The following is a 24,918-nucleotide window of genomic DNA, read 5'->3' as shown; positions in this document are numbered from 1 at the left end:
CAAATGACGTCAAAGGACAAGTCTTTGGCCACAAAAGAAAGGAAATCTTGAGTTGAATTCAATAGTTCAGCCAATGAAATCACTTGTTTCCTTGAACCCTACTATAGACAACTCACTTGGCACTGTAGAAACCTAAAAATGACAAAATATGGGTCTTAGTGGGTTTTTGCGTAGCCATCGTTAACTTATAGCCTGACACTGACCAAAAAATGACGTCAAAATGCCAGTCTTTGGCCACAGCAGAAAACAAATCGTGAGTTGTATTCAAAAGTTCTACCAATGGGACCAATTGTTTCCATGAGCACTACTAACGACAACTCACTATGCGGTGCAAAAACCAAATGATGACGTCAAAATGCCAGTCTTTTTGGATACAGTGTCGGGCTATAACTTAACGATGGCGACCGTCTTTGTCTCGGGCTATAAGTTAACCATAGCTGCTACGCTCACTACCGCCAATCCGTTGTAAATCAATACATTACTCATTCACATAGTGGATGTTGTAGCAACGGGAAAAACCTATAAGTGTTGTGGGAATTCCCCCACTGATTGAATTCAATTATTGGGAATACCTACATTCCTTGGGATCTGTTCGACGATGAGGTCAATTTAATACGTCAAGGGTTTTTTTTTGGGGGGGTCTTTTTTGGGGTGGGGGGGGGGGGGGGGTTAGTTGGTTTTTATACCGTATGATTAGTTAAATTGCGTTTGATGATATTTGACATGAAGATATCTGACATCATCTTATTTCTTGACCTATGACCCTCCGACATTTTGTGACAGTTGATAACGATTATCTTTACTGCACTCGGTGCACTTATTTGAGTAGCCAAATACGGCGCTGGTGTAAAATAAAAATCTGTACCGGTGTGTATAGATAGTTCGAAGATGACGTCACACAGGTCTTTGTTTTTGGTTTTTGCCATCCGCGTTTATGAGTAATGCTCACTGAACTGTATTAACCAGACTATAGACGTTCATGGATACACACAGTTTTGTGTTGGTTCGTTATACTTCCGGATGGCAATGTTGTGAGCTTCTTAGCCAAGGGCATACTATCTGTAATAAAACCAGTGGCATATAAAGCCGAAAGAAATGTACAAGGCAGGTTATTTACTTATTGAGATAGTTTGTTTTTCTTGCTTGTTTCTTTCTGTTTTATCTGGCAGTCACTGTTACATACACACTGTTTCATACACAGTTTCATAAACACTGTTTACTACTACTACTACTACTACTACTACTACTACTACTACTACTACTACTACTACTACTACTACTACTACTACTACTTCTACTACTACTACTACTACTACTACTACTACTACTACTACTATACTACTACTACTACACTACTTCTATTACTCCCTACACTGACTATATACTACTACTACTACTACTACTACTACTACTACTACTTACTACTACTACTACTACTACTACTATTACTGACTAACTACTACTACTACTACTACTACTACTACTACTACTACTACATACTACTACTACTACTACTCACACTACACAACCTACTACTACTACTACTACTACTACTACTATTAATACTACTACTATTAATACTACTACTACTACTACTACTACTACTACTACTACTACTACTACTATTACTACTACTACTACTACTACTACTACTACTACTACTACTACTACTACTACTACTACTACTACTACTAGACAACATAGCCACATCAGATACAATCCTTTTTTATAAGAAATAATACATATAAATGTCATTAATCAGTAAACTGCATACTCTGGAAACAACCGTTTTAAAAATTTGGCCCGAAAAATCGTCCATCAAATGTTGACCGATTTAAATGACACTTGTAAAGTATTTAGTTACTTTTGTTATATCTGGCAGCTGAGCCAACTGTCAAGTGGTTACAATCAAAATGGTCAATTCCTAAGTCTTGAGTCTTCTGGTTTCATCTCTTACTACAAACACAAAACGTTACAACACTTATCTTGGGGAAAAAACAACACCAAAATCTCAAATCTTGACTTTGTGAAACTGGTATGTTTATTTCTGTACAAAAGTTTATTTTCGGCAATTTTCAAATATAAAACATGAATCAACTCAATTCCATTGATCAAATCATTAAACAATCACAAGATGGAGGGGGAAGGGGGCAGCATAAATTGAATATTTGCATTTACAAAACGATGGCTATGGTACTGATGATGATGATGATGATGATGATGATGATGATGATGATGATGATGATGATGATGATGATGATGATGATGATGATGATTAAATGTACAAGAAAAGTTATTCCAATATCTATTTAAAACATCAAAAAACCGCCAGGGGATAAAATGCGACAATACAAGAATATAGATGGATTGCTGTGACTCCCCCCATTCTCTATCGTTTTGACTTTCATCTGCTACAAAAGTCACCCAGCGGCTCATTTATACTTGGATGACCTACTAGTGGATAGTGATGTATCTATCGGCACACCATGAGGATTGAACTCTATTGACATTAACAGAAAGGCTACGTAACCACTGCGCCACCTGGCCGGCGATTTGATGTCAAGCTGAATCATCAATCATCAATAAACCACAACGAGTGCTGCTATGTGGTCTAGTGGTATGACGCTCGCTTTCAAAAGGGAAGGTCCTGGGTTCGAGCCTCGCTTGGCGCATAGTTGAGTCCTTGGAGAAGGCTCTTTACGCACATTCTCTCACCGTACTTCAGGTGTAAAATGAGTACCTGGCAGTTAATAGCGTTGTCTCTGTCCGAAAAAAAATATTGTAATATCGCCTAACAGACGTCATGTCCCGTCCTAAATGTTAAATGTTGCTGTTGACCAGGGACTGCTTGTAACGCGCTTTGAGCACATTAAGTGGATATTGCGCTATATAAAAGCTCAACTTAATTTAAACCACAACGAGTTCAGACTTTAGAAATATCACAAAACTGTTGCCAAAGAGATATTATTATTACAGCCCTATCATTTCTAAGTAAATACGTTGAGTAATGATTTGAACGCGTTAAATAAAATGTTTATTCAACGATTGCTGAATATTTTCTTACATTTTATTGGCGTAAAATAAGGTGTAAAAGACAGTAATTATGGGCAATTAAAAATAATCTTTTGGTACGCATGAATACAAATCCAACGTTTTTATTTTTTGGGTCAAATTGTCATTCAAGCAGAAGGAGAAATATACAAATAATTATACTCGCAAGCTCGTTGTGTTCTTTGGCACGATAAAATTAACTCGTTTAATAAATACAAAGAGATGACAGAATCGTGTACTAAGCCGCTCGTGTACTGTAAAAAAGTAATAAACAAACATGAATATAACAGCTTCAAACATGAACAAACTACCATAAATGGAACGTTTCAGACTAAAAACCCTTCTTCAGCCAACGCTCCGATTACTCATTGTAAATAATAGGACGTGTCAAATATATTTTTGACTTTGACGTCTATCTGGTTTTTAATTAACGTATTTTTGTTTTTTATTGCTTTTCTTGTTGGCTGAAGAGGGTTCTGAGCCCGAAACTTTCCGTGATTGGAATTTTGTCGTTCTTTGAAGCTGTTATATTCATCTTGTTTATTTAGGAATATGATCAAAATTTGTGAAATTACTTTAGTTTTATTTCTTTTATTATTTATGTAACTATTTATTAACTATTTATTAATTTATTTATCTATTTATCAATTCATTTATTCATCTACGTATCTATTTCTGTATTAATTTGTGTATTTATTAATTCCTTTAATAATATATAACAATGACTTTATTGTCAGTGGTATTGAGAAAGTCTTACATAAACATGAACTTGAACTTTGAACTGTTATTGAGTATTAAGCTGAACTCACGATTTGCCGATCTGATGACCAAACGCAATAAGTTTCAACAGTAGTGACGTCACTTCCCTCGTAATGACGCACAATAACTTAGTAACTGGTTCTAAACTATTGGAACAATGGCGCAAGCCCTTATGAAATACTTCTCCGACGAGCATAAAAGCGTATCGAGAGGAGAAAAACATTATAAATATGATTATGTTTTGACTTTTATACATTCTGATCACATGACATTTAAAAACCAGTTTTAGCCAGCATGAAGAATAAAAAGTAGCGATTTTCTTATTTAGAACCAAGTTGCTGGTTGCTGGGCGGACGTGACATCAGACTATTGAGTCCAATTATGGGCCTGATTTAACAGTGTTGTACTGAACCCTATTTGCCTCAGTTTGAGAGTATATCCACTACAACAAAGGGACCCATAACGATTTGGGTTAAAGTAAGATCGACAATTGAATAAACATCGGCGAAAGTCTCTACATAAACTTAATCTTGAACTTTGAACTTTGAAATTCAGTACAAAGAGAAAAGAATCAAACAGAATAGTATTGGATTGACTAAATAACATAAGAATGAAATAACTTCTGGTGAGTGTAAAGCACAGACAGAAAGTTGGCGTACCATGGACATATACGACGCCACAACAGTCTCCAGAAGTCAATACTTGAAGGAAAGATTAACGGGAAGGGAGAGAGGAAGAGAGAGAAAGAGAGAGAGAGGGAGAGAGAGAAAGAGAGAGAGAGAGAAGGAGAGAGAGAGAAAGAGAGAGAGAGAAAGAGAGAGAGAAAGAGAGAGAGAGAGAAAGAGAGAGAGAGAGAGAAAGAGAGAGATAGAGAGAGAGAAAGAGAGAGATAGAGAGAAAGAGAGAGAGAAAGAGAGAGAGAAAGAGAGAGAGAGAGGGGAGAGAGAGAGAGAGAGAGAGAGAGAGAGAGAGAGAGAGAGAGAGAGAGAGAGAGGGAGGGAGGGAGACAACGAAAACGCTGGTTGGGAAATTATAAAAGAAATGACTGGGAGCATGATGAAGGACTGCGACTGCTTAGAGATGGCGCTAGACAGAGATATGTGGAAGACCATGGCATCCAGTCTCGATGGGAAGAAACCCATATAAGGTAATGTAAGACTATGCGGCTATGTGGTCTTGTGGTATGACACTCGCTTTCGGATTGGAAGGTCCTGGGTTCGAGCCTCGCTCGGCCCATAGTTGAGTCCTTGGAAAAGACTCTTTACTCGCCTTCTCTCACCGTACTCAGGTATAAAATGAGTACCTGGCCGTCAACAGCGTTGTCTATCTCGGAAATATTGTAATATCGCCTAACAGGCGTCATGTCTCGTTCTACATGTTTCATTTTGCGTTGGTCAGGGACCCATTGTAAAGCGCTTTGAGCACATTTAGTGGATATTGCACTATATAAAAGTTCTCATTTTTATACAAGACTACGTGGGTTGAGCGTAGTTCAGATTCCTGCCATTGTTACAGTCAACATAAAATTAAACATCTTCACAGTTGAAGCAAGACATGAATGCATTGCATTGTGATAAAAACTTGACATAAAATCCTATGTTTCATGTTTATATTTTCTGAATAATTATTTTATCCCTTTCCAAACCAACCATAGAAAAATCGTCACATTCCTAATAATAATTTAACCCTTTCCATAACAACCATAGAAATATCCTCACATTCCTAATCCTATTTTAACCCTCTCCATACCAACCATGGAAAAATCGTCTCATTCCTAATACTAATTTAACCCTTTCCATAACAACCATAGAAAAATCGTCACATTCCTAACAATAATTTATCCTTTTCCATAACAACCAAAGAAAAATCGTCACATTCCTAACAATAATTTATCTCTTTCCATACCAACTATAGAAAAATCGTCACATTCCTAACAATAATTTATCCCTTTCCATAACAACCACAGAAGAATCATCACACTCCTCGCGAGCCGCAGTATTTCCCGGAGTCTATAACGTTAAACGGACAAAAGCAATTGATTGCTCTCCTTTGGTCTATTCCAAAGTAATTTCCGCCAGGTCTAAGAGACCCAGTTACCCATTCACTTATGGGTAGAGAAGAGGGCGGGGGCGTCAGAAAAATATTTTTTGACTGCACCCGGGGTCGATCTTGGTCCTTTTGCGTAAGAAGCGGTGTTACACTGGCTATCGAGCCCAATTTTATCAGTTTATTATTCTTTTAGTAAAGAGTTTAGAATATCAATTTTTATGTTGGCTGGATGAGGTATCTTCTGGAAAATCTGGGAAGTTATTGGTAAGGAAAGCATTAAGATTCATGTATTCTTCCTTTAGGAATTCCGGAAGTGTTCCAAATTGTTGCACCCGGTTGCAAGTACGCGGTGGCAACAACGTCTGGATACCAAAGGGGCGATAGAGCAGACCTGCCTACTTGAAATGTTAAACATTCGTGTTTTTCAAAGTGAAGAAATGGAAGTTACTATAATTAACTTTTCAAATTAATATTTTACCCTTAGGATTATGGAATGTGCCTTCAAAACCTTGTGGCACCAACGTTTTCTTTTTAACAAGTTGTATTGAATCAAAAAAAATGCCTATTTATTTGTACTGTTCTGTTGAAGCCAAAAAATCGTATATTTACGAATTTTTCCTAGTAGTAGGCAGGTCTCAAAGAGCATCAATAACTCTTTCATTCTACATACACCAGGAACGATCCTGTTTTCCATATTTATGATTAAAAGATATCCTGGAATTATACTGTACTGGACCAACTCATCGTACCTGACTGATGTCACAATTTGTTTTTGTAATCTTGATATCATTACGCGGTACTATTTACAGGGGAAATAAATCATGCGGGTGAATCAGAAAATACTTTATATTTGTGTTTACAAACAAAGATCGTTCCATTGTTGTTATGCCTGGATTTAAGATAACTTGTCACTGACAAAAACGCCAATGATTTTAAAAAATTGACCAGCTTAAAAAAGATGACTTTAAAGCATCGATATTTGAAGTATAAAATCTGACTAAAGTAAAAAAGATAAATAAATAAAATAAAAGAGGGGGGGGGGGGTGCTTTTACCAATTGCCACCGGTTTCAGGTTATGAATCCAGCGAATACTTAAAGTCAAACAGTTTCGAGTCGCCCAGCTCCCTGGTCACAATCTTGTCAAACCATTCACTTTCGCTCACGGTAAAATGTTCCTTCCAATCTCCAACTTTTCCTTTCCTGTAAACAAACGAATGTCCATTTTCATCTCTCAACTTCTTCTCCAGCCCTTCAGACTTGAGAATTCTCATCGTGTCGATGCTTGTGACGTCAATCACTCGCTCCAAAAAATCGTCATCGTATTTTCGACCAATGAAATTAGCCAGCCGCTTTCTCTCCGAGATCGGATTCTCGTGGAAATCCTCATAGCGTACGAGAAGATACGGGATGTTTGGATGTTTCTTCAAGCCGTGTTCCCAGGACTGTAAGTATTCAAAATAAGAACTGTTTAACACTTTCCCTTGAACAAATCTTTTCTGGAAATTGCTGAACTTTCCTTTGTATTCATAAGATGGGAGTGAAAAATGGTGGTGGTACAAAGAATATGCAACATCTTTGGGATTTCTGTACAGTAAAACAACCTTGGCTTCGCCTTTCAGTAGGTCTTTGGGTTGATCCTCAAAGAAAGCGTGATTATTTAGTAAACGTGGGGACGGCATGTCGTCAAGGTTATCCAAATATTCTAACATCCCGGCGCCTTTATCCACATTGTCCAGTTTTATTTCACCGGAAATGAGTATACGTAAGTTCTCCCAAAGCCAGTGTGTTCCGGTTTTAGCGTAGGAGCACAGTAAGACGTCATCGGGTCTTAGGGAGACATTTGGAATGTTTTGTGTGGCCTGGAAGTCAAAGGTGTTTCCAATGTACCTGTTGTTTGGGGTTCGTCTCATCCACATCCCCTCTCCACTGTCGTCTGTAACCCATTCTGCAGCCATGCTGGTAGGTCCTGGTAGGTGCTCTCACAACGTGTGGAAAATAACTCTCACAGTGTCTGAAAAAAAAACGACAAGTGTTAAGTTTTAAAAACAGAGCTTTGTAATTTTTGATTTCTTTTTCTGGGGGAAGGGGGAGGGAGAAAGAGAAAAAGAGAGAGAAAAAGAAACAGATGATGATGATGATGACGATAAAGAGGTGGTTTCGAAGTTATAATTTTTGACATATTATTTGTTACATGTATGACATTTCTAAAAATACGTAATGTCCTATTAAAAGGGTGCCAAACACCTGTTACTGACCGTTTCAATGCTTCCAGAAATCGGGATAAACTTCTGTCCTTCTGCCTTTATGAGTCTGAAGGATTCCTGTAACAACAATAGCATTTACAATATATAGATAGTATACAGATGACGTTACTCAGGCCTTTGTTATTGTTTTTGCCATCCGCGTTTGTGAGTTGTTCTCACAAAACTGTATTAACCAGACTATAAAAGTTCATGGTTACACAACTGAGTTTGTGTGTTGGTCCGTTATACTTCCGGATGGCAATGTTGTGAGCTCCTTGGCCAAGCGCATTCTATCTATATTTATATTCCTGACACATTTATCAGACAGATAAATAGATATAGATAGTTTGCACTTGTGCGGCTATGACACTCGCTTTCGGATCGGAATTCCTAGGTTCGAGCCTCGCGCTCGGCGCATTGTTCAGTCCTTGGAAAAGGCTCTTTACTCATTTTCTCTCATCGTACTCAGGTGTAAAATGAATACATGGCCGTTAACAGCGTTGTCTTTGTCCGGAAAGTTGTAATATCGCCTAACAGGCGGCATGTTCCGTCCTACATGTTAAATGTTGTTGACCAGGGACCCCTTGTAAAGCGCTTTTTACATTAGACACATACCATCAATAGTAAAACATGTGGAGTGTGCTATGTTTACCAATCACTGCCATTGTTTACATTATGACGACTGTCTGAGAGGCGTGGCTATCCATTTGTCTTTTGATAGAACGAAGAGGACGTCACGCAGGTCTTTGTTATTGTTTTTGCCATCCACGTTTATGAGTAGTTCTCACTTAACTGTATTAACTAGACTATACAAATTCATGGTTACACATAGATTTGTGTGTTGGTCCGTTTTACTTCCGGATGGCAATGCTTTGAGCTTCTAAGCCAAGCGGATACTGTCTATAGATAGTATGTGTTTGGCAAAGAAACTCACAAGATTGCCATTCGGAAATATAACGGACAAACACAGCAAACTATGTGTAACCATAAAAACGTTTATAGTCTGGTTAATACAGTTTAGTGAGAATTACTCACAAACATGGATGGCAAACATTTTTTTTTTTAATAACAAAGGCCTCAGTGACATCATCTTCGTTTTATCTATAGATAGAATGCGCTTGGCCAATGAGTTCACAACATTGCCATCCGGAAGTATAACGGACCAACACACAAACTCTGTGTAACCATGAACTTTTATAGTCTGGTTAATACAGTTTAGTGAGAACAACTCACAAACGCGGATGGCAAAAACAATAACAAAGGCCTGAGTGACGTCATCTGCATACTATCTATAGTTTGACATATTGATGACAACATCGATTTGCTGCCCCTGACAACACCATGCGTTTTAAAAAAATTGCTTGTGTGTTAACATTGTGAGTGAAGGTCAGGATCGGTTCTATCGGAGCAATGGGAAATACTGCATACCGAAATGGAAGGCGTCTGAGTGACGTTAATTACGTTCCATCTATAAATAGCATTAAGTTGTCGTCACTCAGGTCTTTGTTATTGCTTTTTGCCATCCACATTTATGAGTTATTCTCACTAAACTGTATTAACAATTAACCAGACTATCAACTGACTTGACTTACTTGACTTAGATGCCTTTCGCGTCTCGACCGAAAGATCGGGTCGCCTTGGCTGTTTCCAGTATTTCCTGTGTGAGGTGTCTCCAATATTGCCGGTCCTCTGCTAGGGTTCTCAGATTTTCAAGGTCCCCTGCCGTTATGAGACTAATGCTTTGTCCAAGTGTTGTGAGGTTTTTGTTTAGGATCACAGGGAGTGTTGTGATCGGTCTTCCTCTGAAAAGGTTCCCGTGTTTTTGGAAGTATCCCGACATGGCTTGGTTTGCTGGTATGTTTTTGTCCCTGCGTAGTATGTGACCGAAAAGTTGCCATCGTTGTTGTAAAATGTCAAGGGAGATTGGTCTTTCTTTTGTGATCTTATAGAGTGATTCATTTGAGATCTTTTTGGGGTATTTGATGTCCAGTACCCTTCTTATCTGTGTGTGATGGAAGGCATCCAGATGTTCTTCTTCGGATTTTGTCAACGCCCAAGTGCCGCAGTTATACAGAAGTACCGGTTTTACAAGAGCATGGTACAGTTTCAGTTTGGTTTTTCTCTTTATTTTGTCACCTCTAATCCATACATTGGTGAGTTTACTGAGTGCGGCGTTTGATAGCTGTTTTCTTCTTTGTACATCCTCGGTGTCTCCAATTAGTGAGCCGACTTTCTTTGTTCTTTTCCATTCCTCTTTGTTCCTCGATATTGTTGTAAATTCGGTTTTATTGGCATTGACTTGGAGGTTATATTTCATGAGGGTATTTTGTATGATGTCTATATTTGCTGGTGTTGATCCAATAAAATCGACATCATCTGCATAGGCGATTTCTCTAGGGATTGCATTCTCAATATGAGTCGTTGGTTTTGGAATGACTTTTCGAACTTCTTTCAGAGCGTGTTCTAAGTATATTGTGAACAGAATCGGGCTCTGACTATCTCCTTGGGGGGTCCCGATGTTACTTTCGAACTGCGTCTGTTTTGTGGCCCCGTATATCCTTGGTTGTATCTTTGTGTTGCTGAGGAGAAATCGGATTATTCGGAGCTCGTCTTCGTCTACTATTTCTGTTAATATCTCCAAAAGTTTTCCTCTGTCGATCGTATCAAAGGCTGCGGACATATCGATTCCGGTTATTGTTATGGATATGTTTTCTTTGAGTGCCTTTGCTGCCAACCATTTATGTGTCCATACAACGTCCGATGTGCTTCGGTCTTGGCGAAACCCGCTTTGGCTATGTGATAGATAATTTTCTATTTTCGGTCTAATTCTGTTGAGGACAATAGTTGACAGTGTTTTTCTTATGGTATTCAGTAATGTTATTGGGCGCAGGTTGTTTACGGGTCCTTTCGTTTTTCCTGGTTTTTGTATTGTAATTAGGACACCGCTGTTTATGTCCCAGTCTTTGTGTGTTGAGAATGTTTTGTTCATTATGTTTGCAATGCTCAGATCCAGGGAGAGGGTACCGCATTTCAGCAATTCAGCGGGAATTTCATCTTCGCCTGGGGATCTGTTATTGTTTAGGCACTTTATGCTATTTCTAACTTCAGTTGTTGTGATGCGGTTGTTTAGGTCTCTAGGGTTTCCTGAGAAGGGCGATATTTGTGAGACTTGTTTGTGAAATTTCTGCTGGAAGTGGTCAGTTACAATGTCAAGGATATCGTTGGGATTTGTTGTCTGTTTGCCAAATTTATCCTGTAGTTTTGGGTTCTCGAATGGTTTTCGGTTCAGAGATTTCGTCGCTTTGAACATAGACGATGCGTTATTTTTGGACTTTTCTATGTCTTCCACTTTTTTGTCTAATTCCTCGTTTCTGTGTTTTATTGTAAGTGATCGAATTGAATGCAGTATTTTGTTTCGTTCCGTTTTCAGGTTTATTATTTCTTCCGAGTCTTTCGTGTTTTGTATCCTGATCCTAAGTTCTTTTTGTTGCCGCGATAGATCGTTAATAGCGATGTTAGGCGTTCGATTTGGTTTGTTCTTAGTTGTATTAATAGAGCCTGCACTTTCTTCCCCCGCATATTTCATTGCCGCTTGCGTCTCTTTCCATTCATTGTTTGGATTACTGTTTTGCTTTATTTTCCATAGACTTGAGTTAAGTTCATATTGGTAATGAATGCGACATTCTCGCTCATTTACTATTTTTGCCGTGTTTATTTTGACTGCCGTTTTACCTTTCTGTCTTCGTTGTCTGTACACATTTATGTTGAAATTCGTTTTTACAAGTTTGTGATCGGATGTTAGCAGTGTACCACCGTATGATCGCGAGTTGGTTGAGTAGTGTTTATGGCGGTGTCGACATATGATATAGTCTATTTGGTTGTGTATTGTTATCATTTTGTCTTGGGTTTGGTCTTTCCTTTGTCCTACCCATGTTGTCTGGTGTCTTGGTGGGTGGTTGAAAGCACTGTTTGTTATGAAAAGTTTTCTCTGTTCACAGAACTGGACTAATTTTTCTCCGTTATCGTTACGTTTTCCTTTTGAGTATGATCCTAAACATAGTGTGTCACTGTCGAGACGTTTTCCTACTTTGGCATTAAAATCTCCAGCAATTATTAATATTGATTTGTTTCCTATTTTGTTCAGTGTATCGTCTAGGTCTTTGTAAAATTTATCAGTTTCCTCTGGGTATTGTTTTGCGCGTTGACTTGTTGGTGCGTAAACATTTACGATTGAGATAGTGAACGTCTTCTTACCGTGATCGTCTTTGTTATCGTTATTCTGGTTCCTTGAATTGATCTTACACTTAAGCTCAAGAACACATATTCTGTCCGAAACATTCCATTCGTCACTAGTCAAATCCCTGCAGTTTTTATTTATGAGAAATCCACATCCATAGTGAGGTGAACTGGAAGCAAAGCACAGCAGTCTGTGACCATTTATTGTTTGGTCGACGCCATCTTGGATCTTCGTCTCTTGTAAACACAACACATCGATTTTATAACTTTCTAAATCTTGACACAGTTGTTCCTTTCGAATGTTACTTTTAATAGATCTTAAGTTAAAAGTTTCAATATTAAGATTAGTCCACATCAGGTAAAAATTAAAGATTCCACACAGTGAATAAATGGAAACATAAGACTATCCACTGAGCCGAAGCTCAATGTCAACAGGTGTCAGCCATGTTGTCCAATATGTGAATTCCCTGTGACTGTGACACTTTTATGCTGATGTAGCATAGCAAGTTATAGGTGCCGTACGAATGTGCAGTGCAACTAATACATACAACCATCGACTGTCGTACTCTTGAAAATCACGTATTTGATAATTTGGCCAACAACCTCGTCCTACAAATATCGATCGATTTAAATGAGCCTCATCTTGGAAAAAAAACAACTAGCAAACCTAGGACTTCGCTAGTTCATTCTTGTCTAGCATGACACCGATTTACCATTAGAATTATGACCAATAAAAGCATGGAATTTGTGACACACCTTCAAACGTGCTCGGACAACATAGTTGGTGTTTACAAACAATAACCTGAATGACATCGATCTCTCTCTCTCTCTCTCTCTCTCTCTCTCTCTCTCTCTCTCTCTCTTCTCTCTCTCTCTCTATTCTCTCCCACTCTCTATCTCTCTCTTCTCTCTCTCTCTTCTCTCCCCCTCTCTCTCTCTCTCTTCTCTCCCTCTCTCTCTCTTCTCTCCCTCTCTCTCTCTCTTCTCTCCCTCTCTCTCTCTCTTCTCTCCCTCTCTCTCTCTCTCTCTCTTCTCTCCCCCTCTCTCTCTCTCTCTTCTCTCCCTCTCTCTCTCTCTTCTCTCCCTCTCTCTCTTCTCTCCCTCTCTCTCTCTTCTCTCTCTCTCTCTCTCTCTCTCTCTCCTCTTTTCTCTCTCTCTCCTCTCTCTCTTCTTCTCTCTCTCTTCTCTCCCCCCCCTCTCTCTCTCTCTCTCTCTCTCTCTCTCTCTCTCTCTTTCTCTCTCTCTCTCTCTCTCTCTCTCTTTCTCTCTGACCATTGTTATTGTTTTTATACTGCCAGATGTGCGGCGACTTATCACACAATTTCTCGACCATATTATAAACGGTTTATTTTACACATAGATTCCTGTGTTGGCTTTATTTTTCAAGAAGTAGAACAGTGGGTGATAAGACACATACCATCGATAGTAAAAACTATGTTTACCAATCACTGCCATTGTTTACATTATGACGACTGTCTGGGAGCCTTGGTTTTGTTCTCCTCCACAAGACGATTCAACACATTTATAGATAGTATGCGCTTGGCTAAGAAGTTCACAACATCGCCATCTGGAAGTATAACAGGCTAAGACACAAAACTATCTATGTGTAACCTTGAACGTTTATATTCTAGTTAATTCAGTTTAGTGAGAATTACTCATAAACGCGGATGGCAAAAAGCAATAATAAAGACATGAGTGACGTCAACTTCATACTATCTATACAAATCAGCAGGTTAAAAAACAATTCATTCTATGCGCTTAGTTTTTTTTTTAAATCATATAATCCTCAAGCCGAATGGAATGTAACGTCCCGTCAAATGGGGTGACTTTGCCTGAAGGGGTGACTTTGCCTTTATAGATAGTATGCGCTTGGCTTAGAAGCTCACAACATTGCCATCAGGAAGTATAACGGACCAACATAAAAAACTCTGTGTAACCATGAACTTTTATAATCTGGTTCATACAGTTTAGTGAGAAGTACTCATAAACGTGGGTGGCAAAAAAATAACACAGATCAGAGTGACGTCATATTCGTTCTATTTATAGATTTGGACAAGTTAGATTATATTTAGTATTTTGACAGTTATTTCTTTTGATAAAAAAAAAAGTAAGTCCTCTCACAAGGGAAATAACTGCAACAAGCCTGAGAATACTCAAAATCCTCCAAATAGGCAAAGGCAAAGTCGCCCCTGGAGGCAAAATAACCCCATCTGAAGGTACCAATATTATACAAAACTATGTGTAACCTTAAACGTTTACCGCCCGATTGATCGAATTTAGTGAGTACTAATCATTAAAATGGCTGCCTAAAAACAATAACAGAGAGCTGACTGACATCAATTTCTATCCATCTATAGATAGAACGAAGTTGACGTCACTCAGGTTTTTGTTATTGTTTTTTGCCATCCATGGATGAGAGTAATTCTCACTAAACTGTATTATCCAGACTATACACAAATTTAAGGTTACACCTAGTTTTGTGTGTTGGTCCGTTATACTTCCAGATGGCAAAGTTGTGTGATTTTTAGCCAAGCGCATACTATCTATCATATATCAAAGAGATGAATGATGTCATCTTCATTCCCTCTATAAATTAAACTTAACATTCACATGTCCTCACTAACTTTATACAGACATAAAATAGTTTTGGAATGTTTGGTCACTCGATATAATATTATATAAGGATTACTTACCTACTATTTTGTGGGTTTTTTTTTTGTTGTTGCTCCTTTTCAATGTTCAGTCTTCGAAGCCAACACTACAACCAATTGAATAATAATGTAAACACTCTTTACCATACACCCGTCTTTTATCAGGCTTGGAACGGATTTAAATTGTCAACCATCACGATGATAATAAAATCCTGTTGGTCTATCTATCTATATCCTATAAACTTATCCGTGGAATTTGACATTTGACGCAACTAGAAAAACAGTGTGTGCCATTGACTGTGCTTGTGTATGTGTGTGTGTGTGTGTGTGTGTGTGTGTGTGTGTGTGTGTGATAAAAACACGTTATGTTAGGCTACTGCAGCAACGATTTAATATCTCTGAATCCCCGTTCCCGGCCTAGTTTGAGTCATGGTCTAAAAATAGCGTTGAAATTTCCGATGAAGCAGGAACGGATTTTCCCACAAAATACGTATCTTCAATATATTAAACTTATAGATAGAATGCGCTTGGCCAAGGAGTTCACAACATTGCCATCCGGAAGTATAACGGACCAACACACAAACTCTGTGTAACCATGAACTTTTATAGTCTGGTTAATACAGTTTAGTGAGAACAACTCACAAACGCGGATGGCAAAAACAATAACAAAGGCCTGAGTGACGTCATCTGCATACTATCTATACACGACAAGAAGACAGTCAGCTGACGTCTGTGTTTGTGTGTGTGTGTGTGTGTGTATGTGCGTGTGTGTTTGTATGTGTGTGTTTGTTAGCGTTAATATGTGTGTATTTGTGTTTGTGTGTGTTTGTATTTGTGTGTGTATATGTGTGTACGTGCGTGTAAAACTATAGATCGGAAATTCCTCTTTTAGGCTAGATAGTCGTGTTACTAACGTTGGGTCAGTGCAATTAATGGGGTTGACCTAGATTCCCTTTCCATGTACTCGAGGCAGTGACATCTTTCGATAGAATGCGCTTGGCCAAGGAATTCACAACATTGCCATCCGGAAGTATAACGGACCAACATACAAACTTTGTGTAACCATGAACTTTTATAGTCTGATTAATACAGTTTAGTGAGAACAACTCACAAACGCGGATGGCAAAAACAATAACAAAGGCCTGAGTGACGTCATCTGCATACTATCTATACACGACAAGAAGACAGTCAGCTAACGTCTGTGTTTGTGTGTGTGTATGTGTGTGTGTGTGTGTGTGTGCGTGTGTGTTTGTATGTGTGTGTTTGTTAGCGTTAATATGTGTGTATTTGTGTTTGTGTGTGTTTGTATTTGTGTGTGTATATGTGTGTACGTGCCTGTAAAACTATAGATCGGAAATTTCTCTTTTAGGCGAGATAGTCGTGTTACTAACGTTGTGTCAGTGCTATTAATGGGGATGGCCTAGATTTCCTTTCCATGTACTCGAGGCAGTGACATCTATAGATAGTATGCGCTTGGCGAAGAAGCTCATAACATTGCCATCTAGAAGTATAACGGACTAACACACAAAACTGTGTATCCATGAACGTTTATAGTCGGGTTAATACAGTTCAATGAGCATTGCTCATAAACGCGGATGGCAAAAAACAATAACAAAGACCTGAGTGACGTCATCTTCGAACTATCAATCGAGCATGAAGTCCGAGACTCGAGGTCATTGGTCACATTGCAAAGCGTGCTTTAGTGACCCACTTAGTGAAAAGTGTTAACAGTTTGAGAAATATCCAACGTCACAAATGGTCATGATGCCCAGCATGACGTGTTAACAACTTTCATAAACACAGCAGCGTGTTTATATTTATTTAGAAATTAAATGCCAAAGGCGGAGACTCCATAGACAACACACGGCGTACGAGCACACACGACAAAACACACGAAACAAAACAAATGAACCTTACAACAAGAAAATAGAGAAACCTCTCTCCATATACCACACGACACAAAACTAGTCTGTCTCCGGCTTTTTTATTTTTGATTTTGTTGTTGCTGTTCGTTTGTTTTGTTGTTTTAAAAAAATTTTGTTTTTTTTTGTGTTTTTTTTTTAAATTATTTATTTTTTAAAATTTTTTTTTTGGGTGGGGGGGGGGGGGGGGGGGGTCCGTTTTGTGTCAGGCTGGACGACGACAGACAGAATATTATTGAAGTTGTGATCTGATTGATAGTGTTTACATAGTGAGAACTGCTAATAACAATGGCTCACAAAAGTAAACAACACACAAGACAAACTAACGAACAACAAGAAATAATAGATAGTATGCGCTTGGCTAAGAAGCTAAAAACATTGCCATCTGGAAGTATAACGGACCAACACACAAAACTGTGTGTATCCATGAACTTTTATAGTCAGATTAATACAGTTCAGTGAGCATTACTCATAAACGCGGATGGCAGAAACCAATGACAAAGACCCGTGTGACGTCATCTTCGAACTATCTATCGAATTCCCTCCATACACAGAACACACAAAACAGTCGTCACAAAAAAATGTGCATGATCTATATTACATCCCATGTGCTCGAGGTCATTGGTCACATTGGAATATGTGCTCAAAGTGACCCACATATTGAGAAGTGTTCACAGTTTTTGAAATATCTAACATCACGATTGGTCATTTTGTTCAGCTTGACAACTTTCATAAACAAAGCAGCGTGTTTACATTTCTGAAGAAAAATCAAATCGTTGGACAGCAACAAATCATGTGTTTGATGACTTGGTTGGACGAAAACATGAATATAGATCGCTCCCATTAACATGTCACCGTTTGTCGCATTGCTCTTTTTTTGTGCCCCGTGTGGTCAAGATGGACGATTACAAAAAGAATTATTGAATTTATGAGAGACCGGCCCCTTCTTTGGGACCCAAAGAACCCAGAATATCACATCAAAGATGAACGGAAACAAGTCTGGGAAGATATCGACATGAATGTTTACCTGACGCTGAGCTTATTTTTTATAATGATAAAAATGCAATGTGATTATAACAATAAGACATATTAATAATGATAACAATAATGATGAAGATAAAGATGATGATGATGGTGATAGTAGCAGTAAGTCGAGTTACGATAGTTGTCCACTGAGAGATATGTTGTTTGTTGAAATACTGCGCACCTTGTGTCAACTCGACATTCTTATAGATAGTATGCGCTTGGCTAAGAAGCTCATAACATTGCCATCCGGAAGTATAACGGACCAACACACAAAACTGTGTGTAACCATGAACGTTTATAGTCGGGTTAATACAGTTCAGTGAGCATTACTCATAAACGCGGATGGCAAAAAACAATAACAAAGACCTGAGTGACGTCAACTTCGAACTATCTATAGCATTAAAAGCAAAAAAGTTATTCAAATTTGAATAAATATCTGTGCTGCCTGTGATAGTGAGTGGCAATGATAGATCTATTAACAACAAAATTGAAGAGTTACTATTTGTGTGAATTTAGAAACTCGTCAGCAATATGTGTTACAGAGACGTGGCTACACAGTGGCATTCCTGACAGCTGTGTTGAACTTAATAATTTCACCATAATAAGAAATGACTGTGACCAGATCAACACATCAAAATCAAGAGGTGGTGGTGTGTGTGTTTATATAAATGAAAGTATTACACGGCGTATAATTAAGGGAGATAATTCATGACTTAACGGAGGCAACAGAGTATATTATGTTTATGTCCCTTGTCCAGGATGCGAAATTTGTCACTAATAATATAATATCCCTTCAGAAGAAAAAAAGAGAAAAAAATTGGTAAATTGGTCCCGTTCTAAAACATTATCAAGGGGTTGGGAGGGGGGGGGGGGGGGGGGGGGGTTCCAAGCATTTTGTGTCGTTATTGCCTAATTTTAGACCAAAAGGCTCTTCAGCGTCATACCAATCACCCTGTACGTGAATTTGAAATATTACCGATTAATCACAGTTATAGACGAAGAACATCTTTACAAATCTAGAGAGCAGAAGGGAAGTTCGATTGTTATGTTTAATTCACAAACAGAAATGACGTGGACGATTTGGGTTTCCCATAAATCAACAAAGACTATAGTGAATTACATAAGTTTGACAAATTATGAAACCCGAAAAGGTCAAATCATTTGCATCTTCAAAAATTAAATTGTAGCCTAAATCAAACATTTCAGTGGGGTTTTTTTTCCAGCTTCTAGTAGCAAGAAATACATTTAATTTGTTTTCTATTTGACAACTCAGCCATGATATATCGCCATCTTCGATGTTTACGTTTTATGTTACACGCAGATACTAACACACGCACACACATACATACATACATACATACATACATACATACACACATACATACATACATACATACATACATACATACATACATACATACATACATACATACATACATACATACATACACATAGATACACAACACATACACACATACATACATACACACGCACACACACACACACACACACACACACACACACACACAAACATCGTATAGGTACTTAGGAAATTAAAAAAGGGGGAAATTACTACTTACTTGACAATATTTAGATATTTCAAAATGTTTCGTTAATGAACAACTGATTAATGTTCCCAAATAGAAACTATCTCTATCTTTTAAAAACCAAACCAGACAAAGAAATCACTGACGGCCCCAATCTTAGTAATTTTAGCAATGTTTTGAAAATATTTCGTTTCAAGCAGGCTTCAAGTAGTAATTTTACACATCAGTGCAAGCATGTCTTGCGCCTTGTGAATTATGTGCGCTATATAAATTAACTATCTAATTACATGATTTATATATATATATATATATATATATATATATATATATATATATATATATATATATATATATATATATATATGTAACAGTAATTATAAGGAGATAATTGACAAGGAAAGGGATATCATACTCCAAAACTGTTTTCCGTTCAACAAGGACTCTGGCTGGTGCCTGGACAAAACTAAGTAATTCAATTTCAAGACAACGGCAGAAAGTTTCCTAGGAAATCAGATTTTACAAGATTTACACAGAAGTAAATCATCTCCCAAAACTACTACTAAACGTTTGACTATTTCGCTCTCAGCCAAGGGTCAGGACAAAACCAACGAATCCCATTCCAAGAGATAGACTAAAAGCAACTTGGAAAACCGATATAGTTGAAGAGAGGACAAAGCAAGTGACCTCCTGCAAGCCTTGGGAGGTCAATGGACCCCACCTAGACACAGAAAAGGACTCCCTCCTCACTACTAGAGGACATAATATACCCCGCTATTATAAGAAATAAATCAACAAAATACGGTTATGTTTTACATTACAATATAGACTTTGATCACTCAAGGAAGCTGTAATGACAATAAAAATTGATGATAATAATAATGATAATAATAATAATAATAATAATAAATAATAATAATAATAATAATAATAATAATAATAATAATAATATATAATAATTATTATTATTATTATTATTTATTATTATTATTATTATTATTATTATCATTATTATTAGTATTATTATTATTTTTATTATTATTATTATTATTATTATTATTATTATTATTATTATTATTATTATTATTATTATTATTATTATTAGTTTCATTATTATGAAATAATCATAATATGTAGGGAATAAGAAACTACTTCCAATAATAGTATACTTTATGAAGTGGAGCATGGCATTTTTTCCACTGCCAAAGCATCCTTTACAAATCGGTTCATCGGTAATTGTAAAATAGATATTATTCCAGCCCTCCAATTGAAAAAAACCTACCATTTCTTTGTAAATACGTAATCGTTGAAAAATGCTTTGAACGCGTTAAATGAAAATGTATTGAACGATTTCAGAATATATTCGCACTTTTCATTGATGTGAAATGAGATGTAAAAGATTGGTAATTAACAGTAATCTTTTGGTGCGCATAAATATAAATCCAACGTTTTTAGTTTTGGGTCAAAATGTCATTCAAGCAAGAGACAGATACAAATTATGGTGAATAGAATTACTATAATCAGATTTTTCATTAATGGCGCGAGTTTTTCTGGTTTGTCTCAGCTGTCCCACTATCAAAATTATATATATATATATATATATATATATATATATATATATATATATATATATATATATATATATATATATATATATATATCGTCCGTACCGACCAAACTAAATTTATACCAACTGTGATGAATGGAGATTCGACAGGTAATTTTCACAGCTGTTGCCAGGGTTAATCCAGTCTCCCCTTGGAATAAACCTTAGATACACATTCCCCCTATGGGATAAATAAAGGGAATTAAAATATAAATGATTTATTGAAGAAGATAAACAGACTTTCTTAATATGCAAATGATTCAAATGTCAATTTTCTGATCTTTTTTAAAGCAATAAAAATCTACATTTTGGCGTTCGATCCATACCAACATAACACCGTTTTGAGACGATGGGTCACTAATAGTATAATATGTCGTTGATGACCATGTCATGGTGATACAGAGGTAACGTCTTGGACTATAATACGATCTAAATTAGGTTCGAGGATTTCTGTCACCGATTTAACACATCATCGGTATTCCCCTCAGTAAAGGTTGGCTTTTTTTACACACTATTGATGCTATGCGTTTATCAAGAAAGCTCACAACAACCGCCAGCCAGAAAAAAGTACCAACACACAGAATTATGTGTTACCTTAAAAATTAATAGTCTGATAAATAGAATTTAGTGAGAGATACATAAAAATGGCTGGCGAAAAACGATACAAAGAGGTGAGGGGCGTCAATTTCGCTCTATCTATACGACGGTATAGATGCTGTGCGCTTGGCTAAGAACTTCACAACATTGCCATCCGGAAATATAACGAATCAACACACAAAACGGTTTGTACCTTGAACGTTTATAGTCTGGTTAGTACTGTTTAGTGAGAATTATTCATAAACATGGATGGCAAAATATAATAACATAGGCCAGAGTGATGTCTACTTCATTGTTATCTATATGCAGTAAATATTTCGAGGCTAATATGAAGACACGTATTTTGCTCTTAATCTTTTGCAGCATGCCCCGGTTGTGTTATCATAACATAGGACTTGACATTTATAAATAGAGAAAATTAATGTAACCAAAACAAACATTACACAGTGTAGCGTAGATAGATATGGGTCAAAGGTTAAACATGAAATTAGATTAAATTGGATTCTTCCTGTTTCAGTCACCGCAACTCATAGGTGTATAAATAGAAAGATAGGCCCATCCCATTCTAACACTTGCCAAATCCCGTCACTTCACTGCGCGTGTCCGCCATCGACGATAAGACCCTCACTTTCGGGAATTCCCCTTCCTTGTTAGTCATTGCCGCTTATCGTATTGTTTTGCGTTCGTTTATCCCATGGTCTATTTATCATTCGTGCAATTTAATATAGTTAATTTAAATATTTTTAAAAAATTGTCAATGTTCCAGCGCCGTCTTTGGTAGTGGTTGTGCATCGCCACAAAGGAAAATTTTGCAGTGAAAAATTAGAAGTGGCCTCAAAATACCATTGATATGTGTCCAAGAAATTATATAGACAAGTGAAAAGATATTCCGGCAATCATGCCCAGTCCAACAGCAATGGACAGTCAGTCTAACCGTCAAACTGCCTCATGGACTTGCTACACATGCAAACGATGGCAACAGTCAAGGCACACACGGCTTTTTCCATCACTGAAATACCCCTTCTTTGACCATGACATGGAAATTGAGGCTGATCACATTACAACATTGATCAAGACCATCGCCACTGTCTATATTAAGATGCGACTGCTGAAGGCCGCCAAAGTGTTCCATTAATGGAAAATATTTACTGTTGGGCCTGACATCAAAGAGGATGAAATTAAATAAGATTATTATCTTCAGCGTTCAATAGACCTGACCAAAGCAAATGAACAAGAACCATAATCATAAATGTGACCCTCCGTCTCAAAACGGTATTGTGTCGGGATGATTCAGACCCCAAAAAGTGAATTTAGAGATAGAATGATGAGAAATTGGAGCTTAGAAGTTTTTGCAATGCAAGAAATAGTCTGTATACTCCAGCATAACGAACAGAAATTAAACCCAAGTTGGATATTTGTGGCTATGAATTCAGTTTCCCTTACCGAGTGGATCCCGACATAATACCGCTTTGATACGGTGGGTCACAAATGCTATTGGACACAATTATCATTGATAAGTGTGTGTTTTATTCGTATTGAACATCATACATGTAGTTGTAATCGTTTTCTGTGTGAGTAATGATATTTTTTGCTTCACAGTGGTATCGTTTACTTTAGCTATAATTGTTGACTTGACCAGGAGGACAATGCAATAAAAAAACAAGAGAGAGAGAGAGAGAGAGAGAGAGAGAGAGAGAGAGAGAGAGAGAGAGAGAGAGAGGGGGAAATATGGAGGGAGGGAGAATAGGAAGGGGAGAGGAGGAGGGAGAGAGGGAGAAAAAGAAAGAAATAGAGACAGACAGACACACACTTACACACACACACACACACACACACACACACACACACACACGCACAGGGAGAGAGAGAGAGAGCGAGAGAGAGAGAGAGAGAGAGAGAGAGATGAGAAATTATTGACACGATATCTCTATTAACCATCGCACCTGAACAAAGCGAGTGAGGGTCTTAGAGCTAATGGCGTCCATCCCCAGTGTGTTATAATAATATCATCACCCCGCTGCTCAGCGTATCTGTTACTATTCATAAATCTATGCCGCAACTTCAATCAAGGCAAAGGTCAGGTCAATCGGGCCAGTGTGGGGCCCGGACTACCGTGCTTTGAAAACAAAACACATTTTTTGAAATTTTGGCCTTAAAAATAGTCGTTGAAATATCGATGAATTAAAATGGCCCCAATCTCGCCAAAACCTCTGAATCCAGTGACTTCAACAAAGATTTAAGATAAGTCCCGGGATTTAAATTTCTTTCTCTCAAAATGTAGGTCATTTCAATTGATAGATATTTTAAGAACGAGGTTTCTTAACAAAATGTATAAAATATGTTGGTGTTTTTCAGGGCACGGTAGAATAATGGTAGACAAACAATAGATTTATCTTTTGTTGAGGTATGTCTCCTTGGTTGTATGTCATAATAATAATGAAAATAATAATAATAATAATAATAATAATAATAATAATAATAATAATAATAATAATAATAATAATAATAATAATAATAATAATGATAATAATAATAATAATAATAATAATAATAATAATAATAATAAAATAATAATAATAATAATAATAATAATAATAATAATAATAATAATAATAATAATAATAATAATAATAATAATAATAATAATAATAATAATAATAATAATAATAATAATAATAATAATAATAATAATAATAATAATAATAATAATAATAATAATTATAATTATATACTTTATTCATCCAAAAAAAAAAAGGAAATTCATATACAGACGTGGCATGCATAAAAATGTATAAACACAAAGTTGAGAATCTATGGCGACAATATAAGGAATATCATGTCGTTTACAGAATTTAAAAATCTCCACTGGTTGCAGAGCAATGGGCATTTTTCGGTTATTTCTGAAAGAGCCCTCGTATATATGCAAATGTACACAAATATAAAAATATACCACCAAGAACAAAAAGCTACACTTTATATATTAATTTAATAAATTGAGATAGGCCATCTACCTAATGTATATCATTTGTACTTTACTTATGGTTTAATCACTACCCCTACCTGGTATTTAGGTATTATCCTTATTAATGGCCTGATTGTGATTGGCAGCAATAGTATTATATTTTCATGCTTTCAATCCGAACGTTCACGGCTTTAGCCCAGTTTTTCTTAATACAATGAATATGAAGAAAGTATATGTAGTTATTCAGTTATTTCCCTTGTTTAATATAGCTG

General features: G+C 36.9%; 1 protein-coding gene across 2 annotated transcripts; it reads right to left on the bottom strand.

The window, feature by feature from the left end:
• Positions 1 to 2,196: 2,196 nt before the first annotated feature.
• On the bottom strand, positions 2,197 to 15,484 carry LOC144973373 (sulfotransferase 1B1-like). Of its 2 annotated transcripts, none has more exons than XM_078915715.1 (2): positions 15,032 to 15,484; positions 2,197 to 7,870 (listed from the first exon to the last, which is right to left on the bottom strand). In XM_078915715.1, the coding sequence occupies exon 2, from the start codon at positions 7,812 to 7,814 to the stop codon at positions 6,933 to 6,935; it is 882 nt and encodes a 293-aa protein (XP_078771841.1). In that variant the 5' UTR covers positions 7,815 to 7,870; positions 15,032 to 15,484; the 3' UTR covers positions 2,197 to 6,932. The 2 variants fall into 2 exon arrangements, with proteins under 2 accessions (XP_078771841.1, XP_078771842.1); XM_078915716.1 differs by lacking the exon at positions 15,032 to 15,484 and adding an exon at positions 8,115 to 8,182 and having other exon boundaries at positions 6,053 to 7,870.
• Positions 15,485 to 24,918: the final 9,434 nt, after the last annotated feature.

This window comes from Berghia stephanieae, chromosome 5 (assembly GCF_034508935.2).
Source record: "Berghia stephanieae isolate SIO BIC M18660-M18661 chromosome 5, UCSD_Bste_1.3, whole genome shotgun sequence".
Lineage (NCBI taxonomy): Eukaryota > Metazoa > Mollusca > Gastropoda > Nudibranchia > Aeolidiidae > Berghia > Berghia stephanieae.
This window is presented reverse-complemented; position numbering and strand designations above follow the sequence as displayed.

Bases quoted from the DNA above. Each gene is read 5' to 3' on its own strand.
- LOC144973373 (XM_078915715.1), bottom strand. From the start codon at position 7,814: ATGGCTGCAGAATGGGTTACAGACGACAGTGGAGAGGGGATGTGGATG.